General features: G+C 29.3%; 3 protein-coding genes and 1 long non-coding RNA gene across 7 annotated transcripts; 2 read left to right on the top strand and 2 right to left on the bottom strand.

The window, feature by feature from the left end:
* The first annotated feature begins 11305 nt into the window (after positions 1–11305).
* Positions 11306–13296, top strand: LOC122522030 (SPRY domain-containing SOCS box protein 3-like). 2 transcript variants are annotated; one of them, XM_043642818.1, is made up of 5 exons: positions 11306–11793; positions 11915–12105; positions 12220–12448; positions 12665–12796; positions 13146–13296. In XM_043642818.1, exons 1-5 carry the CDS (start codon positions 11736–11738, stop codon positions 13256–13258), a joined length of 723 nt encoding a protein of 240 aa, XP_043498753.1. In that variant the 5' UTR covers positions 11306–11735; the 3' UTR covers positions 13259–13296. The 2 variants fall into 2 exon arrangements, with proteins under 2 accessions (XP_043498753.1, XP_043498752.1); XM_043642817.1 differs by having other exon boundaries at positions 11314–11793; positions 12569–12796.
* LOC122522029 (N-glycosylase/DNA lyase) lies at positions 13226–15406 on the bottom strand. Its single transcript, XM_043642815.1, has 4 exons — positions 15188–15406; positions 14690–14995; positions 13836–14427; positions 13226–13254 (listed from the first exon to the last, which is right to left on the bottom strand). The coding sequence occupies exons 1-4, from the start codon at positions 15277–15279 to the stop codon at positions 13240–13242; spliced, it is 1005 nt and encodes a 334-aa protein (XP_043498750.1). The 5' UTR covers positions 15280–15406; the 3' UTR covers positions 13226–13239.
* A 418-nt stretch (positions 15407–15824) lies between these two features.
* LOC122522028 lies at positions 15825–16124 on the top strand. The gene is made up of 2 exons (XR_006304974.1): positions 15825–15907; positions 15988–16124. It is a non-coding gene; the product is annotated as an uncharacterized LOC122522028 (long non-coding RNA).
* A 2200-nt stretch (positions 16125–18324) lies between these two features.
* Positions 18325–23871, bottom strand: LOC122522027. Of its 3 annotated transcripts, none has more exons than XM_043642813.1 (5): positions 23758–23837; positions 21783–22021; positions 19328–19669; positions 18759–19040; positions 18325–18592 (listed from the first exon to the last, which is right to left on the bottom strand). In XM_043642813.1, the coding sequence occupies exons 2-5, from the start codon at positions 21995–21997 to the stop codon at positions 18400–18402; spliced, it is 1032 nt and encodes a 343-aa protein (XP_043498748.1). In that variant the 5' UTR covers positions 21998–22021; positions 23758–23837; the 3' UTR covers positions 18325–18399. The 3 variants fall into 3 exon arrangements, with proteins under 3 accessions (XP_043498748.1, XP_043498747.1, XP_043498749.1); XM_043642812.1 differs by having other exon boundaries at positions 23742–23829; XM_043642814.1 differs by lacking the exon at positions 21783–22021 and having other exon boundaries at positions 23742–23871.
* Between the last annotated feature and the right edge of the window lie 154 nt (positions 23872–24025).

Here is a 24025-nt window from a genome sequence, read left to right as displayed (position 1 = left end):
TACGCATTCCACACATGCGCTTTTAATGACAATTCCGCGTCTCTTTTATTAACACTGATTCGAATAACACGTGCTTCACGTATCGCGTTAAATATTAAACCTTTCTTATTATTATTATTATTATTATTTTTCTTTTATTTTTTTTAAAGAAATATATACCGATTAACATATATGATTCATGTTCAATGTATATGTGGGTGTTATATAATAAAAAGTAATTACTTTTTTTAATAACATTATTTCAATTACCTGGAATTAAGTAATTTTCTTGATACAATAATAATAATAATAATAATTAATTGTAATATATTTATATCTTAGATAATAATTAGAATTAATAAAGATTTCATCGGAACGAATGCAATGAAGATGCATTCGCAGACGTTCAGAGATTAATTGCTTCCTTCCTGTTTTAAATACTACTACTTTATTATTATTATTATTATTATTGTATTTTCTACTATAGGTATATCATAATATCTTAATAAATCAAATTAGTCTATCGCATTGGCGTAACGTTGAATATATATATAGAATTTATCAATGTGTGAATTCCCTAAGAATTTGGTATTCATTGGAAAATGATAATTCAAAAGATTCTGAAAGATGAACCTGAAAAAGAAAAATTTATTATAGAATTGTTAAGATGCGACTAATGCATCGAGTAGTGCATGCTATTTGGTTGATATTCAAAAAGTATAGTGAACATATAAGAGTTATTTAAATAACGAACAATTAAATTTAACTATTAATAATGAATTTTTAAATATTTCAATTTTTGACATATTCATACGACTTCTAGGAATAGCGTATAATTTCATGATATTTTTTTATATTAGTTTTTATTATTATCCGATGTACCTATAAATATATTTAATGTATCTATATATACTACCGAAAGGTATTTAAATCCTACCCTCGAATAACAATTTTGACGTTTTTTCTAATTCCCATTAGAAATCTGGATATTTCGGTGTTTAAGATTGTTCTCTCCCGTCGCAAAAATGAGAAAATTGTAACAGGAACACATGACGATACAAGAGGTATAACGAAAGAAGTAAACTCGGATAGTAAATTTATTTCAGAACCGATGGTAAGTTACCCTAAGACAACTTACCGACCGTAAAAACAGCAATGGTAACTTACCACCTAAGAAATACGAAAGTACCTATTTTTTATTGTAGATGGCACCACTTATTCGTTTCCTAATAAGATTTAGTACAAAATGTCATCACTAGGTGGCGCCACGATTTAAAAACTCTTGATAAATAAGCGCAAAAAAGTTAGAATAGAACCTAAAAAACTAAAAAAAAATGAATATATGCATTTAATTGCCAGCTATTTGCTAATTGGAAATCCATAATTGCTAACTTTTTTAATTAATTACTTAATTAATTATTAATAATTACAAATATGGAAACGTCATGAGGAGGTTCTATGTTATACGCATGCGCAACCATAAATTCAAAGTGCAAGCGCAATTTGAAAAAAATAAAAGTAAAGTTGGTATAGAATGCATAATATCTTATTAACGATTATTTAGAAAGAAAGAGCCTACTATCTATCCATTGCAACGATGATTTAAAAAAGAAACCTGTACAAAAAATATTATTCTAGGACTGAAAAATGCAATGAATAAATCGAATGCAATCTCTTTTATACGTCGCAACTTTTATTTTAATAATTTAGGACAACTCTCCGGTATCTGTAAATACATAAAAGTTATTAAAAAACATTATAAAGTAATTAGTTTCTGTATATTAAATAGATAAAAGGAACCAAGGATAGGGGTAAAAGAATATGATATTAATTAGGGATTTAAAAGAAACTAATTACTATTATAATGTTTATTGTAAGCGGTCTTTGGCTAGATTTTACTTGCAATGGAATGTTTAACATATAAAATATGTTGAACATTATACTGAAAGTAAAATACCATTGCCCAGGTCTAACCACGAGGAGGTAACCGCTTCTGAAGACCCGGGATGTGCATCCTGAAGATGTCCCCATCCGAATTAAATTGAAACCAAAGAAAATGAAATGAAAATGATCACCCCGTGAATGATTTTTAATGAGCCCCACTCTTAGGCCCCACCCTAAGAGTTTTATTCGGAAAATCAATACAATTACTGTTGAGAATAATGAGAATAAGAAGTTGGAATATTAAAAAACAAAATGATAAACGAGAAGTGAAAAGTGAGTGGAGTCGAAATAATATGGAACCTATGAAAAAATAAAATACATTAAAAATACATTAATAGATTAACATTATACAATTAATTATACATTTAATTATCTTATACTATACTTTGTTGTAACTAAGTCCTCTTTTGGTCCTCTTTTGGGCCTCGGCTGGTCTTCGTGTGGTCCTCGTGTGGTCCTCGTGTGGTCCTCCTCCTATTGAATCTGCAACAAAAAAAACAAAGGCATATGGAAGAAGAAGAAAAGCGGGCCTGGAAACGAACCTGAAAAAGAAAAAGATAAGATTATTTTAGATTTGCAAAAATGCAATGAATTATCCATGGTATCTATAAAAATTTGGACTGATCCATGGTATCTGCAAGAACATAAAAGTGCATCAACAATGATTTTCCCCACACAAACATAAAACGAGGAATGCATGTTAATAAAATTTAAGTTACACCGATGATTTTACTGAAAAGTAACACATTGTAGTATAATTGCAATATATATACATACGAAGATTACACATATTAAATTGAAAGTATTCATAATGTGTAATCTTTTAATTTTGTAATCTACCTAAAATATAGTAAAATAAAAATAAATGTATATAATTTGGTGGTGTTTCATGGTACCTGTAAAAATAATTATGTCGTATTACCATTTAATATAACTCAGTCACTCTTTTGATTGGTTTCTCCCTTCTCTTGGACGAAGGGTTGCATTATCTACATAATTCAACCTGCCAACAAAACATTAAAAATAGGATCGTTTTGTGTGGGTGGAATTTTAGGTAAGGACATGATTCTATCTTTGGGAGTAAGATAGAATCAAGGCTCGCGTGGGCAGGGTCGCATCCCTGAAGTAGACCTTTCTTCGAAAAGAAAGAATCTACCCGCTACCCATTGAAAAAAATACTGGAAACGAACCTGAAACAGAAAACAGAAAGATTAGTTTAGATTTGCGAAGAACCAATGAATGTATCGAAAGCATATTCCTTTTCTAGATCAAAATCCAATACTTACAAATAGATTGGAATTAATCATATCCTGAAACAAAATAAAATGCAAATTAATTCAATACATAATATAATAATCGATTAAATCTTAATACCTAAAACAATAAAAGAGACATTAAAAAACATTATAAGATAATTAGTTTCTACGAATGAAATGAAGAATGAAAAGTGGGGAAACTGTATGTAATAGGAAATTAGAAAATGATATGATATTGGAGTGGGAATTCGGGAATGGTATTGTACTCTATCATGATTTTAAAGTATTTTCTATCTTTTTAATGAAATATCATTTATAAAATTAAATTTTCTTAATACTCGATTTATTTTTAGGAAAAATTATGTTTGGTCTTTGGTGGGTGGCATGGCAAATCCAACGATGGTCACCTGTAACAAAAAGCAAACTATTTTAATTATTACCATTCTTAATAACCATTATAAATTATTGACGAGCAAAACAAAAAAATAAAACAATAAAAATATCAAATGACCAACGAGCTATTTTCAAGATTCAACCATGCTGTCGAACTTGAAAATAACTCATTAAGTCTGTAGTTGCCCTCTTGAGCCACAATTAAGTGGGGGCCTCTTCGGCTTTTAGCCTCTTCTTTCTTCAAGCCTACTGTCGGACATTCCCTACGTGCGAGCACGAAAAGAATCTTTGACCAAAAACGTCAATCGTTCCAAAAAGTATTCGCATAATTTGGCATATTACAACGATTAATGATATAGAATTAGAATCGTCCCTGATTCTATATAATAAAAAAAACCTAACCGACCCTAACACAACCCTGAAAAAGAAAAATGTGATTAGTAAAACATCCTGAGCTTTTTACATAGAAAATAATTATTACCTTTTGGTCGAGAGATATCTCATCGCCGAAAGGAATATTATTAACCATGTAAAGTATCGATTCTATTCTAATACCAAACCGTTATAATATGCCAAATATGGTCCTACAATTTAGAAACGACTTCAAGACATTTTCACCAATTACTCTCAACTGCTTATTACACTAATATAAATGAAATACATTTCACATTACAATATATATGAAATAATTCCATTTATTTTCTTTCATCATACATCTTATGCAAATAATTCCGATGTTCGTTAAGGGGGTGACTCTATTTATTAATTATTACAAAATGCATTCGCGTTTCCCGTTAGCTATCCTAGCTCGTGGACAATCAACGAACTTAAAAGTTCATCGACTGTGCACATATTACACGAGCACATTTAATCGAATGTCCGAGCAGTTAATTATGCTAATCGATGACCTATTAACACTTCGCACTTTAACTATCGAGTAATATAATCGAATTGAAATAAAAATAATACTAAAAATGCAATGCATTTCTTTGCAATATTTTTATTTAAATTATTCTTTATATTAAATTATATGAAACATTTCAAAGATTAAATCGCGATAGTGCGAAGTGCTAGTTATAATACTTAAAACTAAGTATCAATTCATCAAAGGTTTTTGCGGATTTGATTTCGACTCTATCCGTTCGAGATAGAATCGAAAAGAAATGAATTTCTAAATGGTTGCAAATACCTTTGAATCATGATACATAATGCATATTACAGAATTGTCACAAAAAAGATTTACGAGTCAAGCAAGATAGAATAAAAAAGATATAATTTTGTGACAATTCTGTATAAAACCCGGAGGTGGGGACTCGCACTGAAAAGTGCAAGTATGCCACGTGCCATTCCGGGGTCCTACCTACTTATAATTAAAGTTTCACATTCGCACAAAAAAATACACATGCATACCCACCCACACACTCCACGGTTCTCACACATACCACCAGGGTGCAAAAGCCTAAACTAGAGAGCATGCCCCGGGGCACCTCCGACACCCTAGTTCAAACGCGTTTTTCTAAATTTATGGGAGTACGTACCAATTGCTGTAATCGTCTGTCAAGGCTAGTGATTATTGCATAAATGACTAATGCAAAAATACAAGTATAAACTAGTATATATGCATACTAGTTTTATACGAGTATATCATAGTTTCCACAAATAAATGCGGTAAACTCTACTATGCAAAACGATTGTTAAAAAAAAAAATTCGTATCGTACACATGTGCAATGTACACCGTGCAATCACTAGCACAATGACAGACGCCAAATGGGGGAGAAAAACTTAAAACTAAAAACCTATACTAACCGTTTCTCACCCATACGTGTAACACCTGGGCACACGCATAAATGAGAACGCAGAAAGTATAGGGGGGAGAAACGGGGATTAGTATATTAATTGCTGAAAATCCTAATCTAAGATTTGATTAATATAAAAATGTTCTCTCATTAATCTAAGCGGGCTATGACTCTACAAGTCATTTATAATGACTTTTAAAAAGATTTTAAGAATTTAAAAAAATAATAAAAATCTCGGACGACTCTTTCGTTAAATGGCTGTTCTAATGAAAGAACTGGGCTTTGAGCCACCATATAACAGCCAGAGTCTATCCGTCGCGAATGGGTTTGTCTTCTTGCTCATTTTTTGATTATAACGAAAAATAAAATCGCGATTAAATAAACTAAGTACGAAGCAATGCATGTAAGACATTTATTACATGCTTTATTGGACGAAATCGAGTAAATTAATACTCGATTTCACCACTACTAAACGCGAACGAAACACGTAATAAAAAAGAAAAGTGCATTAATTAATTGCACTGTTAATTAAATGAATTTAACCGATGAGACAAGAAGACCTATCCTGATCTAATAATATAACATACAATAAAATATACAGTTTCATGAACAATTTCAAAAAAGGACTAATCCTTTTTTAAATCACTCATGTGCTCGTCAATAATTTTTTGGAATAATTACAACCAGTAACTCGTGCCGATTGGGACCTTTCATCCTCGGCATGATTGAGCACCGGAGGGACTTTAAATTTTAACTCACGACTTGCTAAATGTTATATTACATATATATGGCATTTTAAAATAAAATGACACATGTATGCAATATGAACAATTAGCATTAGAAGTTCTGCGGTGGCTCCAAAACACTCCTACTTCGTAGCAAATGGTCCAGCTGCATCCCTCGTCCATCAGATCCATCGGAGAATTCCTCGATGCACTTTTCCCCGCACTCCCGTGACTCTAATATCGCGGTAAACGAATATAAGAAACTATAAAAAAGTTTCTTATCGCGAAACCGAAATTTTTCTTATACGGCGAACAACACTGAATCTACATACGCGATACGATTTGAATTTAATTTACGCCCGGTCACTGACTCTACTTCGCGATTAAAATGTTACTTTAATTATACGTACAAACACTGATTCTACAATCTAATTCAAAGACTGCATTGCACGCAGTCAATGCAAAAATAAAAATTTCACTCCCGATACGCGGTCACTTCACTGATGCACTTCACTGATGCACTTCACTGACTCTACTTCGCGAACAGTCTGTACGACTGTTTTAAAATTAAAAAACTATAATTTTATACGAACAAACTCTAATGCAATTAACTGCATTGCTCGCAGTTAATTTAATATATAAATCTCAAAAATAACGCGAACGCGAACACGAACGCGAAACGCGACCGAATTTTAATTAACGAACGATCGTGCTTCTAATCCGTAATTTTAATTATATTAAAACGATCAAACACTCCCGTTACATTGCTTCGCGCACGTATTGCAATGACGTTCTGAAACAGAAAAAGAAAAAGAACGATTAATATCTTAGTCGTAGTATAAAACCATTAAAACTATTATAATAATGTTTGATAGAAAAATATACTTACTTTTAATCTTCAGTGATGAATGCACGATGGGTCTCCTACCCTTAGGGTGATGATGACCGAATGCACTGACTCTACTTCGCGATAAAAATTGTATTTTAATTATCGTACAAAGATGACTCTACTTCGCGATAAAAATTGTATTTTAATTATTCGTACAAACACTGACTCTACTTCGCGATAAAAATTGTATTTTAATTATTCGTACAAACACTGACTCTACTTCGCGATAAAAATTGTATTTTTTAATTATTCGCACAAACACTGACTCTAATTTTTACAACTGCATTGCGCGCAGTTGAAAAATCAAACACCAACACTTGCTTACCTTTCTGAAAAGAGAGAAAAGAACAAAACGATTAGTATCATTGTTATCATTTAAAAATTATAAGTAATTATTAAAGAAATATATTTAATAGAAAAATTAATTTACCTTCTATCTTCATTGATGAATGCCCGATGGGTCTCCTACCCTTAAGATGACGATGCCGTAGACGGTTCCAACGAAAATCAGAAACTTACGTGTTTCTTATCGCGACCACGACACTGATTCTAATTTTTACAACTGCATTGCACGCAGTTCAAATATCAAACACTAACACTAACACTAACACTTAGCCTTCTGAAAAGAGAGAAAAGAACAAAACGATTAGAATCATTGTTATCGTTTAAAAATTCTAAGTAATTTTAAAGAAATGTGTTTAATAGAAAAATTAATTTACCTTTTATCTTCAGTGATGAATGCCCGATGGGTCTCCTACCCTTAGGATGACGATGGCACACGTATAAACCGAATAAAAGAAACTTTCGGAGTTTCTTTACCCGAAAAATTTCCGATTTTTGTTTAACGATGCAAACACTCGAGTACCTCATTGCCTACGCGCTCGATTGCAATGATGTTCTGAAACAGAAAATGAAAAAGAACGATTAATATCTTCGTCATAATCGAAAACTATTGAAAATTTATCATAGAAAATGTTTCATAGAAAAATTATACTTACTTTTAATCTTCAGTGATGAATGCCCGATGGGTCTCCTACCCTTAGGATGACGATAGGTGGACGGTAACGAAAATAAAAAACTATAAAAAGTTTTTTATCGCGATCGCGAACGCGAACGCGACCGAGACGTGCTTTACCGACCGCACTGCACGTCAAAAACGTCTGAAAGAATGCACAAGATTAGTGTTCCTAGAAAATAAATCGAGTATTTTAATGTAGGATATATATGAAGGTAGTATTAAAGGGAAAACAATGTAATGAATTGTAATATGATATTAATTAGGAAAATGAAAGAAACTAATTATCATTACAATGTTTATGGTAAGCGGTCTTTAGCTGGGTTTTACTTGCAATGGAATGTATAACATATAAAATATGTTAAACATTATACTGAAAGTAAAACACCATTGCCCGGGTCTAACCACGAGGAGGTAACCGCTTCCGAAGACCCAAATTTAAATAAAGATTCATTAAATTTGATTTGCCAATAATACGAATCGATTTTAACATGACAGTAAGTAAAGACAGTCATATAAAAAAATCATTAATTAATAAAGTATCAAAATTGTTTTCTATTCGAAATACTTTAATGGGTATGTAATGTTAAAAAAATATATATGCGTTTAAACTAATCTTAAATATAAGTAGAGCGTATTAGAATATTAAAATAATTGTTAATTAATCGATAGAAATGTATATTGTAATCTAAAAATGGGGATGTATCTTCTTCCGTACCTTCCTCTTCGAAATCAACTGTAAGACTGACACGTTATTATATAAAAAAGTTTTTTTCATTGAATGTTGTTTACATGGCTTTCCGAAAGTTTCTTATGTATGTAACGAGAAAATTAATTGTAATAAATATAAATTAAAATTTTAACGTTCTCATTTTAATATTCTTTTAATTTATATGTAATTGTTTAAACAAATGTATATTTTTTTAAACGTTTCCGTGCTGTGGTGACTTTGGAGGGAGAAATTTTTATCTAAAAGAATATTAAATTAAAATTGATTGATATTCAAAAATATGTTAATAAGTATGTAATGTGCTTATACTACTACATATATGTGTCTAAATAATATGAAATATAAAGAGAGTGTATTAGTGCATTAAAATAATTGTTAATTAATCGATGCAAGCGTCTATTGTTGTTTAAAAGATCGGAGTATATGTTCTGTGATCCCTCCTCCTCGAAATTCACCGTTGATCTGAGTAATTATCCTCTGTTAAAGTTTTTTTGGTGAAAGTTGTTTATGTGACTTTCCGAAAATTGCGCATGTGTATAAAAGAAAATCAATAAAATTAATCAATAAAATTTAATATTATAACGCACTCGTTTTAATATTCCTTTATTTTTTGTATAATTGTTTAAACTAATGTACATTTGTTGTAATGTTCTTGCGCAGTGATGACTTCGGTGGGAAGGGGTAAAATTTTCATCTATTAAAACATAAAATCGCAATTAATTAATATTCAACTTACGTCAAAAGTTAGGTAATATTTAAATAAATATATATGCGTTTAAACAATCTTGATTATAATAAGAATTCATTAAAATATTAAAATAATTGTTAATTAATCAATGCAAGCGTCTATTGTTGTCTAAAAGCTCGGTGTATATGTTCTGTGATCCCTCCTCCTCGAAATCCACCGTTGATCTGAGTAATTATCCTCTGTTAAAGTTCTTTTGGTGAAAGTTGTTTACAGGACCTTCCGAACGTTGAGCATGTATATAAAAAGAATAATAAATCTATTTAATAAAATCTAAGATTAAAACGTTATGATTTTCGTATTTTTATCTATTTTATGTAATTATTTTAATGCTCTTGCGCAGTGAGGACTTCGAGGGTAAAATTCTGCTGTAACATAAAAAGAGTGCATTAGTGCATTATAATAATTGTTAATTAATCGATGCAAGTGTCTATTGTTGTCTAAAAGATCGGAATGTATGATCAATGTACCTTCTCCTTCGAAATCGATCGTTGAAATGAGACGTTGTCCTCTATGAAATTACTTTTATTAAATGTTGTTTATATGACTTTGCAAACGTTGCGCATGTGTATAAAGGGTGTCATACATCTAATACATAATCTTTAAGATTATAACGTTATGATTTTCGTATTTTTATCTATTTTGTGTAATTATTTTATTGCTCCTGCGCACTGAGGACTTCGAGGGTAAAATTTTGCTGCAATATAAGAAAAGTGCATTAGTGCATTAAAATAATTGTTAATGTATACGTAATGTACACGTATATGCAAATGAAAAATGAGATCACATTTCTCTAAACAATTAAACAACCAATATATTAAAACCATTAATAAACAATATACTAATGGAAAATGTGAATTATTAAAGTTTACCATTATGATAGAAGAAAGCTGAGGTGTTTGCTCGTTTAAATATCAAAAAATATTTTCTAGATTCATTTTAAAATCTTGTAAGTTTTTCATTTATGTATGTACTTGATACATAAAACAAGGAGAAATTCTAATTGATGCTGTGCAATTTCAAATCTTCAAATACTTGCAAATCTGCAAATCATAAGATTGTATTAGTAAAGTATCAGTAAACTAAAGAGTCTATATATTTATATGTATGATATGAAATAATATGAATATGAAAAAGATAAAAATGTAAATATAATTATAAGATTATATATATGTAATCATGCTGTTATCTCTCAATGTTTGGAAACTTAAAGACAGTAATGTAAAAGTAAAGTAAAAGTTAAGTAAAAGTAATGTAAAAGTATTGTAAAAGTAAAGTAAAGTCTGACATGTGTATAAGATGTCACTCTCTTTCTCTCTCTTTCTTTCTTTCTCTATTTATTTTTCCTCTTCTTATACTTTTTATATTACTCTTCTTTATGTTATAAAAGAAAAGAGATAAACCTACCACAACACATATCAAGATAGAAAAGTAAAAACAGTTATTATACTGACAATGAGTATATGTATTCATTTTTTGAATTCTTGAAGTTCTATGCCAACTTTTTTGCGCTCGATAAATCCATAAAAAAGCTAATAAATAAAAATTATAATCATTTGTTATATTAACAATTGAAAAAATAATATTTTTCATCCATGAATTATATAAGATATTATACTATGTGGATTATTCGGATAATAATTTTGTCTGTAATTAAAAATAAAAATATTTATGACATCACACTATTTCTAGGAGGAATCTATAAAATACGTTAACCAAAAAAAAAAGATTGCAATGAATTTGTTACATTGTTGATAAAGTTATTAGTATATGTAGAATTGGATGTTAAAGATTTAAAAATATTTATTATTATATAAAATTTTGTTATTTATGATACGTAACATTCGTCGGTATAGTAGATTGCATTACACAGCACCATTTAGGAGAAGAATCGAGTACTTTTGACATTAATGTTATTACAATGATCAAAGTGCGGTTGAGTTTTAACCTTTAGGTTATTAATTGTTTACAAAGTAGATATTATTGGATGATTGAGAAATAATCGTTAAAGCTTTTAATTGGTTAAAATTCTTTGTAATGTTCTTTCTACATAATTGCATATATTTCTTTCCTGATAGAAATATTATGAGTAAACAAAATATAAATAAAGAACATTCTAGGTAACTTTATAGAGAACTAGTAATTCACTTAATTATACCTAAAGCAAATAAATAATTCGTGTGAACAGATATATATTTGTGATTAGATAGAAGGAAAAAAATATACTAAGCAGTACTATCAAATTTGCTTATAAAAAATAAAATGGAAATGAATCTAAACGTTGATTTAATAGAAAGTATTACTTCTCATAGATATAATGGTAAGTGAGAATGAAGAATGAAAATTAAACAGTGTCAAATATTATTTTAACAATTTTATGTTTCACTAGTAACAATTAATTAGAAAAATATTCTCATTATATTTCCTTGATATATTATCAGTTCACGAATGGGCATGGGATGAAAAATGCATATCAAAAACATCGGAACTATCAAAGGATAACTTAGAAGTTAAATTTCATCCAAAACTTAGTATTGGTACAGCTTACGTTAGAGGTAATGTGTCCATGCAAAAAGGAAGACATCACTATTGGGAAATTAAAATGATGACGGTAACATATGGGACAGATGTAGTGAGTATCATAATATTTGAATAAATTACAAATCAATTCCTATACGTGAAGGTAAATTTGTTAATTACTACGTATATCAACCGTATACTAAAATTTGCAAATTAATATCCATAGATGATCGGTGTAGGAACAAGTAAAATTGATCTAACAGGTATAAAAGATACATTTTGTTCGTTACTTGGACGAGACAAAGAATCTTGGGGTTTTTCGTATAAGGGTTACATACAACATGCTGGTGAAAGAAGGATTTATACTAAACGTTTCTGTAGAGGAGATTTAGTAGGTGTACATTTTGATGGTTGGAAAGGAACATTACAATATTTCTTAAATAGAAAACCTTTAGGTACATAAGCATTATTTTTATAAATACTAGTTTAGTTATAGTATTAAAACAATTAATTATAACGCGGTGTACATAATTAATCGTTTGAATTTTTTATTAAGAAGTTATCGTATTTTATAGGTATTGCATTTACTGGGTTACAAAATACAACCCTTTATCCTATGGTTTGTTCAACAGCTGCTAACAGTAAAGTTATAATAACACATTGTTCCTCAGTTCCTGCATCTTTACAAATGGAATGTTTATCTCTACTACAACCTGTACAGAGACTATATCTTTCTTATGCTTTTCCTGGATTAAGATATTTATTGACAAGTATCTTCTTTAAAATCTTGCATAAACGATATGGTAAATTAAAATTTTGTCTAATATACATATAATGCATAAATATATAACGTATAAATATATCTGAGGTTCTTCTGGCTAAATATTAGTGTATTCTATGCAGACAAAAATCTCTGACACCCTGTATATTAACAGGGTGATAAGAAAAAAAAGATCAGATATATTTACAGATTATATTATTCAACAAAAGTAGTACAAAATGCCTAATTAATACTAATCTTAAAATTAATATAATAATAAAAATTAATTTACATTGTAAAATACTTAATCCTTTTTTTTATCACCTTTAGATATAAATATATTAAATATTAGAAAACAGGAAAGTACTATTTTTGTAATTATTATTTTATAGGTGATCGTAACGATGATGATGATGATGATGACGATAACGATAATAGTAGTAGTGATGAACTTATTGAATTTATGCCCAAATTTCGATGTTTGAGTCAATTGGTAAGAATCTAAAATAATAACATATGTACAATAAAAACAATCAACTGGAATTACAAATGATTTTATAATATATATATATATATTTTTATTTTTTGTTTATAATTCAAAAAATCATTTGACATTTCTAAGCAAGCTTTAATTTTGATCTTCGTGCATTTACGTATTTATTAAAAGACCGTAAATATAATACTTAAAAATGATTTTGAAATTATAGACTGCCAAACAAATGTATAGAAGTACATATAGTTTACAAATAAGTCTATTAAGTGTTATATGTATTTATATATTATTATTATATATATATATGTATTTATATATTATTATTATATATATATATATATATATTATTGATGAATTGTTAGAAACATGACAAGTCCATAATTGATGTATAAATCCTATAATACTGATCAATTGCTATCTTTTATAATACAAGTATATTCATTTAGCCACTTTAGAATTGCCAAAATATTAACTAGAAATAAATTATGGACTTCTTATAAAGCAAATTACATAAAAAATTTACTATACAATTCTAAATAAATGGAAAAAAACTTTATTACATATATGTTATATAAATAACTTATTGTACCTTTCGAATTTTCTTTTTAGTCTTTACTTCAGACTCCGTTTTACTTCGTTTTTTATTTAAAATATTCTTAGTGTTATCGCCAATTTTTGCACAAAATAATACAGCTTGCGCCCAACCAGCCAATGGACCCCACAATTCGCGTAAATATTTATTAATTTCTTCATTAATTTTAGGAGTTACAGTTTTTTGTTTTCCTAAATGGGGTAAATAATTATCTTTTGCAACTTGAAATATATGTGTATCTACTGGTATCGCTTCTAAGTATCCCAGAGACATTAAACAAACACAATCTGCAACTTTAGGGCCAACTCCAGGAAGTATCAATAATTGTTCTTTAGCTTCGAAATATGATAAAGTACCGTTACATTTACATAAACTTAAAAGCCATTTTCTTCCACCGAGTTCTTGCAACTTTTTAGCAGTATTTGCTATGTAAGCAGCGCGATATCCGAATCCTTCCTTTCTTAAAATAGATTCTACGTTATCTCCTTGTAATAATTCCAATGTTGGAAAATCAAAATAATCTTTCCCATCAACGGAACAAATTTTTTTACCGAATAGTATACATAATTTTTCCACCATGCCGGATATCCTAAAGTGGAACAAAACTTTCTCCGTAAAATAAAATGAAAATACATCCAACTCTTTTCCTTTTTTTCTTTTTTACATGAATTATAAATGAGCACAAACATTAACTATGAGAATGTTTCATTGAATGCGTTATAACAAAGAAAACTAGTACAAGTAAAATGATTTTGAAATTGCATTAAAGGAAATAAACTATGTAAAAAAAGTGTTGGGTGTATATATAAATAATAAGAAAACAAAATGTTAACGTGCATATATGTTTATACCTTTGAATATTATTGTTAGAACTGCAAATGAAAGCAAAAAGGTTTTCTAATACGTCTTGATTCAAAATCCTAACACCGTCTACTTTATCGGATGATTTCTGAAAATGTTTATCTACTTCAGTCCACTTTTTACAATGATCTAATAATGATATATCCAGTCTGAAGTACCGTCTCAATATTTCATCATAATTATGATCATCCGATAATGAACCATGAACCGTATAACTTATACAGGTATCATTCTGAGTTAATGTCCAAACAGAACTGTTAAAAACACCTCGATATCCAGTTTCATAGGGAAACCATCTAAAATATTAATCATTATACTTGCATGATACAAAAAACAGATAAAAATATATTTTAATTGATTAATCATATATTTATATACATTTAAATGCACGTATATATACATATGCATATTTATAATTAGATGGAACATAAAAAAAAAAGAATTAATAATTATTTATCAATAATAATTTTTAAAAAAGTTTTGATTACCTGAAACTTTGACCACCTTGCAAAGTTATACCTAAATTTAATTCTTTGGAAGAACACTCGATCATTTTCTTGCTAATGAATTTTTTAAACATAACAAATAACAAGTACAAAGCAATCTTTGTTCTATCAATATTTATTTAAAAAATAACTAATATTTATATTTACATTGACATCATCTAAATGGATACATGAAAATAGTTGCAGAATACGACTTTGCTACCACCTAGTGGACGTTTTAGTAACTAGCTACAAATTAGTGTTTTCTAACTTCGAAAATAACAAATCGAATATTTGTTAAAGTTTCTAGTTGTTTTTCAAGTAAGTTTTAATCTACGATATTGTTTATTTTAAGTTATTTTACTTCGTTGCATATTCTAAAAGTAAAAGAGAAAAATGAATTGTATAATAATCCAGTAAAATAACGTAAAATAAAAAATACTTTTGGGACGAACTAAACATAAATACTTTTTTAAATGTATATAAATATAGTTACTATATTCACAGTAAAGGGACATTTAAGTTAAATGTAGATAAATTTAGGTTATACACTAGTGGACAAAGGTCAGTTTTTGTTAGTGACAACAAAGATATGGCTACTTGAACAGTTCATCAGAATTCTTCAAGCGGAAATGTTGCTATTATAAGTATGTTTTCTACAATTCATCATTTTTCTTTATCGTATATAAATATTTCATCCAACGGGATTGTGCAAGTATATATGTAAGTTTATAAATATGTATAATGATATTATGAATAATTTCTAATATGATAAATATTAAAAGAGTATAATGTTGACATAGAATACTTACGAACTTAAACGAAGAAATATGAACGTGCCGCCATTTCGTTTGTCCAATCAGCACGCCGTAATTTAGACGTTTTCTTGTCACCGCGGGAACAGGATAGTTGATTGCTGATAAAAATCATTTCCACAGTAGTAAGTATAATAATTATTAATTTATTATGATAATTAAAACGATTTAACAACGATCTTGATTATCGTTTCATTACTTTTGTTCTTTATTTTGTTGTTCATTATCATATCCTTGCACACTACAAAAATCTAAATAATATAATTAATTAGAATGCAGAGTTTGAAAAAAGGTAATTATAGGATAATTAAATGTCGATGATTAGACGTTACTTTATTGGAAGATAGAAGTTACAATTATATCTTATTCAATATTTCTCGTACATATACAGCCTTACAATATTTATATATGCCTACATTTTTTATTAGAATATTATTAGGAATTCCAAAAATTTCTTAATGTTAGGATAATTGTAATAATAGTATGTTTTTCTTGTTGGTTTTTACAAATCTCATTCATGCATAAATACAATCATACCAAGTAAATACATTTGCAAATGTATTTTTTAAATTAAACGAGAAAATATTGAAAAGAAAATGTTGAAACTGTATAATTAAATTAATGCTCTTTTGCTATTGTAAAAATTGTCAAATTAATTAGTTAAAAAATTCAATCGAAGAGGCTTCTTAGCTTTTTCTTTTTTTTTAAAGAAAATAAAACAAAATTTTGTAGGAAAATATATATGATTTTTAAACAAACTCACCTTTTAATTGAATTTTTAATATAAGCATCGTAATAAATAAAACGCGTAATAGTAATTTTATAATAGAATAATATTAAATAATAATAATAATAATAATAATAATGAGATATGCATTATATTACTTTTAATTGCGTATTTTGTCAAGAAGATAAAATTTTGTATAAATCAAATATCATTTGTTCCTACTTTTAAAAATTTAAATATTAGAATATTTTTCTTCACAAATACACACGCAGACAAACGATTGAACACACACACAGACACGTACAAAACGAAAGAAAGACAAATTTGTGCGTATTAATTTTTGAATTAAAATAAAAAGATTATATCAGTTATAATATATACATAAATATTTAAATATTGTGTTAGGTTGTTCGATAAGTAATTTCGTAAATCACTTTTACCAATATTAAATCTAATTTTAAATCTCAAAATCATTTTACATTCTCCAAATAATTTTTTTGTTTTTTTTATTATTCGATATTACTTTTCGAACAATCTAACTAAGATATTTCTAATCGTAGATATTTGATCTATTTATATTAATATTACGACATTAGATATGATAACGATGTTACAAATTTCAATTTTATAGATTACAATCTTCGCGATTAGATTTGTTTTATTTTATTTTGTTTCTTTTTTTTTTATTGTCGTTTATAACAATGCGTAATTTATTATACATGCACATATTCAAGTTTGTAAATTATTCAAATTCCCGTTACACCGATGATATATTTATATTACTATTATTATTATTATTATTATTATTATTATTATTATTATAATTATTAATTATTAAAATTATTAATTGATCAATTTGAATTAGAAATATTTTACAAAAATTGAATTATTCAAATTCTTTAAAATGTAAATTTAAAAAACAAAATATCTCACACCTAACATATGGATTAATAATAATCATTGGTATCAAACGGCTTAACGTTAGATCATTCGATAGTTTTTTTTTTTTTTTCGAAAATGTACAAAAAACATTTATATATTATATATATATATATATTTTTTTGTTCTGTTTTTTTAATATACAAGACTAGAAAAACGCGATATAAAATGGCACAATTCAATAAAAAAGAAAGAAAAGAAAAATTCATAAATTAAATTTATAATCAAATCTTTTTTTCTTTTTTTTTTTTTTCTTATCTAAAACAGGGATACAAAAATTGATATGATAAATTTCATTATAAACTAAATCGTAGGATTATTCTTAAAAGGGTGAAAACAAATTGTTCGTAGTATTGTCATTGGAAAAAATTGTCCCGTTACCTCGTTCCTAATTTTCTTTTTTTTTTTTTTTTTAAATTCTTATTCTGTCCTATTGATAGCGAACGCGTTTATTATAATCATTAATTATCCTATCATTAAATACACGATAGACTATTTTTGTTCATATCCCTGAGAATTCCTATTGACATCTCTAGAAGAATATTTAAATATCTGTTTATTTTTTTTTCTTATTTTGTTTTGTTTAATTATTATTATCATTTTTATCATTATTATTATCATTATTATTATTATTATTATTATTATTTCTTTTCTTTTTCTTTTTCTTTTTCTCCGTTTTATATCTCGAATCATAATAAACTTTTACATTTAATTATCTTCTCTCTTTTTTTGTTTTAATAAGGAACGTTGTCACGGATATATGCCTGTTTGTGATACTCGTGATGCTGACATTTACCCCACCATGATCGTTTAGTACAAATCTTTTGTGGTTTCAATACGAAACATTTCGTTTGTAATACATTAAAAAATATCTTACCGATAAAATTGGCTGACGATGTTCCTGCCATTTTTAAACACGTGCGAAATCTGAGAAATGAAACATTTATTATATTATTCATTTAAATAATCACATCGACATAAAAGTTCTAGTGTAGATCTATCGTTTGTTTAGGTTTTTCAATGATATTAATAAAAGAATAAGAATTTTAATATTGATGATCAAACACGAAGGTTTTGAAGATTAATAAATTACCGTTCGTCGCAAGTACAGTGCATCATGGTTGTAATACCCCAATTGAAAAGTCCATAACGTGCTTCGAAAGCTGGTATGAAAAAGGGACAGGCAGTGTCGTGTTTTCGACAACAAGCATCGGCTACATCAAATCCACCTAAATTAGTATATTTTGTAGCACGATGACCACGTCCGCACCATTGCGTTCCTGGTATTAAAAGTAATTCCCTTCGTCTTCTACTTCTACCTCGTCTCTCTCTTCTTTCATTGAACGTGTCGTTAACGTTTTTTCGATGGTATTCCCTGAATTTGAAAATTTTATTTCGCCTGAACAAACCTCTCAATCGTTTTATTCAAAGTACAATAAAATTGTAATCAGCGTGTTAATGATCATTGTCCTCGATACGTTTTTGTATTTAATAGAAGAAAAAAAAATAATAATTGGAAACGTACATATGGTATTTTAACGATAAGATATTTGTAAAGGAAAAAAGAAAAAAAGAAAACAACTCACGGACAGATAAAACAAATGTTTAGAATTTCTTTCACGTGTTCGTTTGGTCTAATGGAAAAATATTGTTTTTTATTACCTTCTACGGTGTTTAGCTATGACTTGATTTCGCGTTCTCGTTCTCAAACGGTTGCAACGATGACGTAGTTCAGACGTAGATGATATCCAAGAAAAGTCTTGCGACACTCTAGTCGACAAATTATCATCGTCAAACTGGAAAACCTCGTCTTGGACGAGTGCTGTTGCTGGTGCTTCGTCATCGTAGTCATCGGAGTGTATACTCGACAGGAGACAGGACCTCTCGTCCCCTCTTGCAAGTTCCTCGTCTATGCAGTCGGTCAAACTGCCACCCTCGTATATCAGTTGCAACTTTCTCCCGGAGCTCTGCTCCCAGACCTGTCTTAACGTCACGTCGATGTCTCTATTCACACGGGACGAGAAGGAGAGAAAAACAGAGATACAAATAGGAAATAAGAGAGAGAGAGAGAGAAAGAGAGAATACAAAAACAACAACAACGAAAAACAGGATTGACGTGTTATCTCCGCATTATTTCAATTTTATTCTTTAATTTTCAATCCATTGTTTAAATACTTTAATAATTGAGTTGTTAATTGTTGGATCATTCATAGCTAACAATTTAGGTTTGAATATTATTATTTTTTCAAATATCAGTATTACAACAAATTTAACTATGTTCACAGTTATCTATTTCTTGTTATCTGTGAAACGTAAATATCAAAAGTCCAAGTTTACTGAAGACTTTCAACACGGTATTTTAGGAGAATCATTAATATTAGATTAACTACAGCAGTAATAGAAGGAACATCATGAATAAATTAACATTAAAGTTATGATTAATCATTAGAAACAAGTTTCTAATCGTGTTTAAAATAAGGATTTGAAATAATCGAAAGAAAGTGTGTATCAACGATTGAACGAATTAAGTGTTAAAAGTAAATGAAAAGGAATTAAATGATTGGACAGATAGATAGATGGATGGGATTGGACGAGAATAGGAGAAATAGAAATAGAGAGGGAGTGTGAGAGAGAGAGAAAGTCGAGGAAATGTGGAAGGTTGTATGCATTCTCGTTAGAACACAAAAGAGCTTTTCCTGGTTTAAGTGCAAAGTGACGCTTCGTGGTAGGGAAATTCTCTGGTATCCTCGTGAGAGCATCAGCAGATGAGGAGTAGCAACAGACTAGGAATTCAAGGCAAACCCGACTTGCTCGGGACGACACCCGGCACACTCCGTACATCCTTGCCCCAGTCTAATCCTTGCTTACTTAACTTGCCGCTTTTCGGCTTAAAGCCTTGCTTTGGCTTAGTGGTCAACGATGGTTATAAGAAGGTAAACGACTAATTTCTTTTTATTTTTTTCACCCATTCGAATTACTCACAAATAATATTTTACGCTATTTTCCTTTATTTTCATATTTTCAAATATTACAAATTATTTAATCTCCGCTTTAAAAGATAAAAAAAAGTAATCAAAAGTTGGGCTCTCGTATAAATAATAATAATTTGTGAAGTTGTTTAAACGATTCCTCGATATCACGTATAGAGAATAGAAATAGATAGAAAAAGTAGAAGCAAGCGAACAGGTGCGGATTTCAGGGAGTTTTCCGACAGGGATTCGACAATGTGTCTTTGCTATGTGAAATAGAGATGATTCCAGTTGAGGACATTAACGTGTTCTTCGATTGGAAGGTATAGAGAGAAAAGTAAAAGAAAAACGAGAGAGAGAGAGAGAGAGGAAAAGAGGAAGAAAAAAAAAAAAGAGGAAAAAGTTAGAGTACCACTAAATGCATAACGTTATAAACGAACAAAGCTCCCACGCACGTATTGGCAATCGTGAAAGGCGTCATTGTTTTCGTGGCTGCTGTTAACGGAGTTCCCGCTTCAGTATCCTCTTCGAGTTCTCCGTGAAGGGTAAGGGAGGAAGGGAAGGGAAGGGAACAGAAGAGGGATGGGGAGGGGTGGAGGGATAAAGAGGGATAGATCAAATGAGAAAGACCGAGAAAGAGAGAGATTTGCTCCTGGCCGAGAAAATGTTATTCTAACAAAGAGGGATGGATGATCGGTTGTTAGTTCTCCTCACTCGAGAAAACACTCTCGTTTTGTACCGCGAGGCCAAACGAAAAAGAATTTATATTGGATCACACGAGTATCATCCGTAGATATATCTCCTTTATCATAACTTGACTTATATTCCAATTGACGTAGAGATCATAAAGAAGAAGAAGAAGAAGAAGAAGAACCAAAAAAACAAGACAAAAATAAAACATCCAGATAATTTTCTATAATATTATCCTAAATATTATATAATATTATTTTTTCAACGGATAACATAACGTAGATACGATTCGTGATTTTCTTTTTTTTATTATTATTGGATTGATAATTAATATTAAATAAAATAAAATGAAAGATTTATATATATATATGGATGCTGTTGTTGGATATTACGTAAGTGTGTACGTATTATATGTAAAAACATTATCGAAAAAAGATATAATCGATGGTCGTATGTACCCCCAATTGACGATGGTCTCCTTAGCGCAAATTCCAGGCCAACGGATCGCTCTCTCGACTTTTCCGTCCGACTGAATCCTTGTAACTACAAAGGCTCGATCAGAGAAAACCTCAGCAAAGCCGGCCGTGCCGTTTGACGTGGCCAAGATGTCGCTTCCTTGCCGAAAAGCTCCGACAAGCGGTAGCAGCAGGATCAAGCCCAATGCCAGCAGCATCGGTCACCGGTTAGGTTTATGTCACTATAACAAAACCGTCATTCATATACTTTTTTTTTTTTTTTTAATCTTTTCTTAACATACAAGTAATTCCTTCCAATTCCATTTTCAATTCGTTCCAATTGATTCGAATTATTTTCATCATTGCGATTCGTATTATTATTATTATTATTATTGAAATCAATTTATTCGTTATCAAATATGTGTCTCTGGGTTATTGATGAAAGTTTGTTTTCTATTTTTTCTTTGCTACTAAACTTTTATGAAGATAATAGGGGGAGTATGAATTTTATTTTGATCACAGTTAATTTTTTTTTACGATAAATATACTTTTTCTAATAACTTTTTCGAATCAAACGATTCGATCTCACATGAACGAATAAATATTTAAAAATTCAACGATTATTATTACATCACTTATAAACGTTAAGTAGCAATGTTGACTCCTAGTTTATACAAATATCGATGAAACAAAATTAATCGTGAATTTTCAATCGTAGAAAAAAAACAGGACTAGGATTTTTTTCTTTAGATGTAACGTATGCATGCATGTAATGCGTGTATGTATAATATATGTGTATATATGTATGTATGTATGTATATACTTTCCGAATAATTGTTTGGCTCAGTGCCATCCAACGCTTAATCGTTTTCTTTTCACCACGGAGATAAAAGAGAGGCCGTTCTTTCTCTCTCTCTCTCTCTCTCTCTCTTCTTCTCTCTCTCTCTCTCTTTTTCTCTCTTTTTCTCTTTCCCTGTGTCTCTCTGTCACTGACTCTTACGTAATTATCAAGTATATGATATGATAGAGGAAAGTCAGTAACGACAACCAATCGACTCTTTTCTCGTAAATTCCAATGAACAAAATTTTATTTTATTTTTTCTCTCTCTTTTTATCTTTTTTTTTTCTTTTCTTTTTGCCCGATTTTATTTTCTCTCTCTCTCTCTCTCTCTCTCTTTTTTTTAACATCGCGATAAAACGTGGCATGTGTATTTAATTTGTCCCCTTTTTTTTATTTTTTAGCGAAATCACGCCGAAATAAAATATTATCAGAAATTCATTATCAGCAGTTTCGGTTATGTCTTCTTCTTTTTTTTTTCGTCCGACATAACAACCGGTCGAATTTTATAATAAATCAACGAATTGATTAGATAGTTTTGGTATTATTTGTCGAATGTGTAAATATAACTCGCGTGACGTCATCATTCTCGTACGTAACTCATCATTCGGCAAAAATTTCTTTCGATTGAGATCTAATCTAACGAAGTTTTTACCTCATTGTTTCATTTTAATGTTCAAATTAAATGACGACAATGAGGAACGATAGAACGTTTAGCTCGAAATTATGAATCAATCGAGCATTTCGTTATTAAATCTAATTCAAAATGTTCATTATTTTGATAGATCATTATTATCAAAATGACTAACATATGTTAATAAGTTTTCCACGTTTTTGCGATACCAATTAAGAATATAATCAACGCAATTTTAACGAGAATGACTATTAAAAATTCTCTACAATAGAATTTACGAGTGATCGCTGCACTTATCTAATTTTTGAAAGAAAAAAAAAGTATTCAAATTCAAATAATTTCGAACTAAATTACAACCATACGTAAAAAAAAACCAAGAAAAATTCTCATACAAACTTTCGATCAACACAAGTTGACAAGAAAAACATTATCGCATAATTCATCCCAAAAAAAAAAGAAAAAAGAAAAAAAAAACATAATTACTTTTTACCTTAAAATATTTTCACCTCGTTCGAAAGCACTTGAAAAAATCCGAGTGAAAGACGTGGCGTGTGTGTGATACATAAGAGAAATTCCTCCACCTCCCCCCACAGAATAAAAAAAAAAAGAAAAGAAAAAAGAAAGAAAGAAAGTAAAGGAAAAGAAAGTAAAAGGAAAGTACCAGTACGAAAAATAAAAGAAAGAAAGAAAGAAAGTAAGGAAGATATAAAACGCGGGGGTGGAAAAAGGGGGAACGGAAGAAAAATAAATCGAAAGAAAATGATAATAACTAAC

Source organism: Polistes fuscatus, unplaced genomic scaffold, assembly GCF_010416935.1.
Source record: "Polistes fuscatus isolate 324 unplaced genomic scaffold, CU_Pfus_HIC Scaffold5, whole genome shotgun sequence".
Lineage (NCBI taxonomy): Eukaryota > Metazoa > Arthropoda > Insecta > Hymenoptera > Vespidae > Polistes > Polistes fuscatus.
The sequence above is the reverse complement of the archived record's forward strand: the minus strand, read 5'-3'. Positions and strand labels throughout refer to the sequence as shown.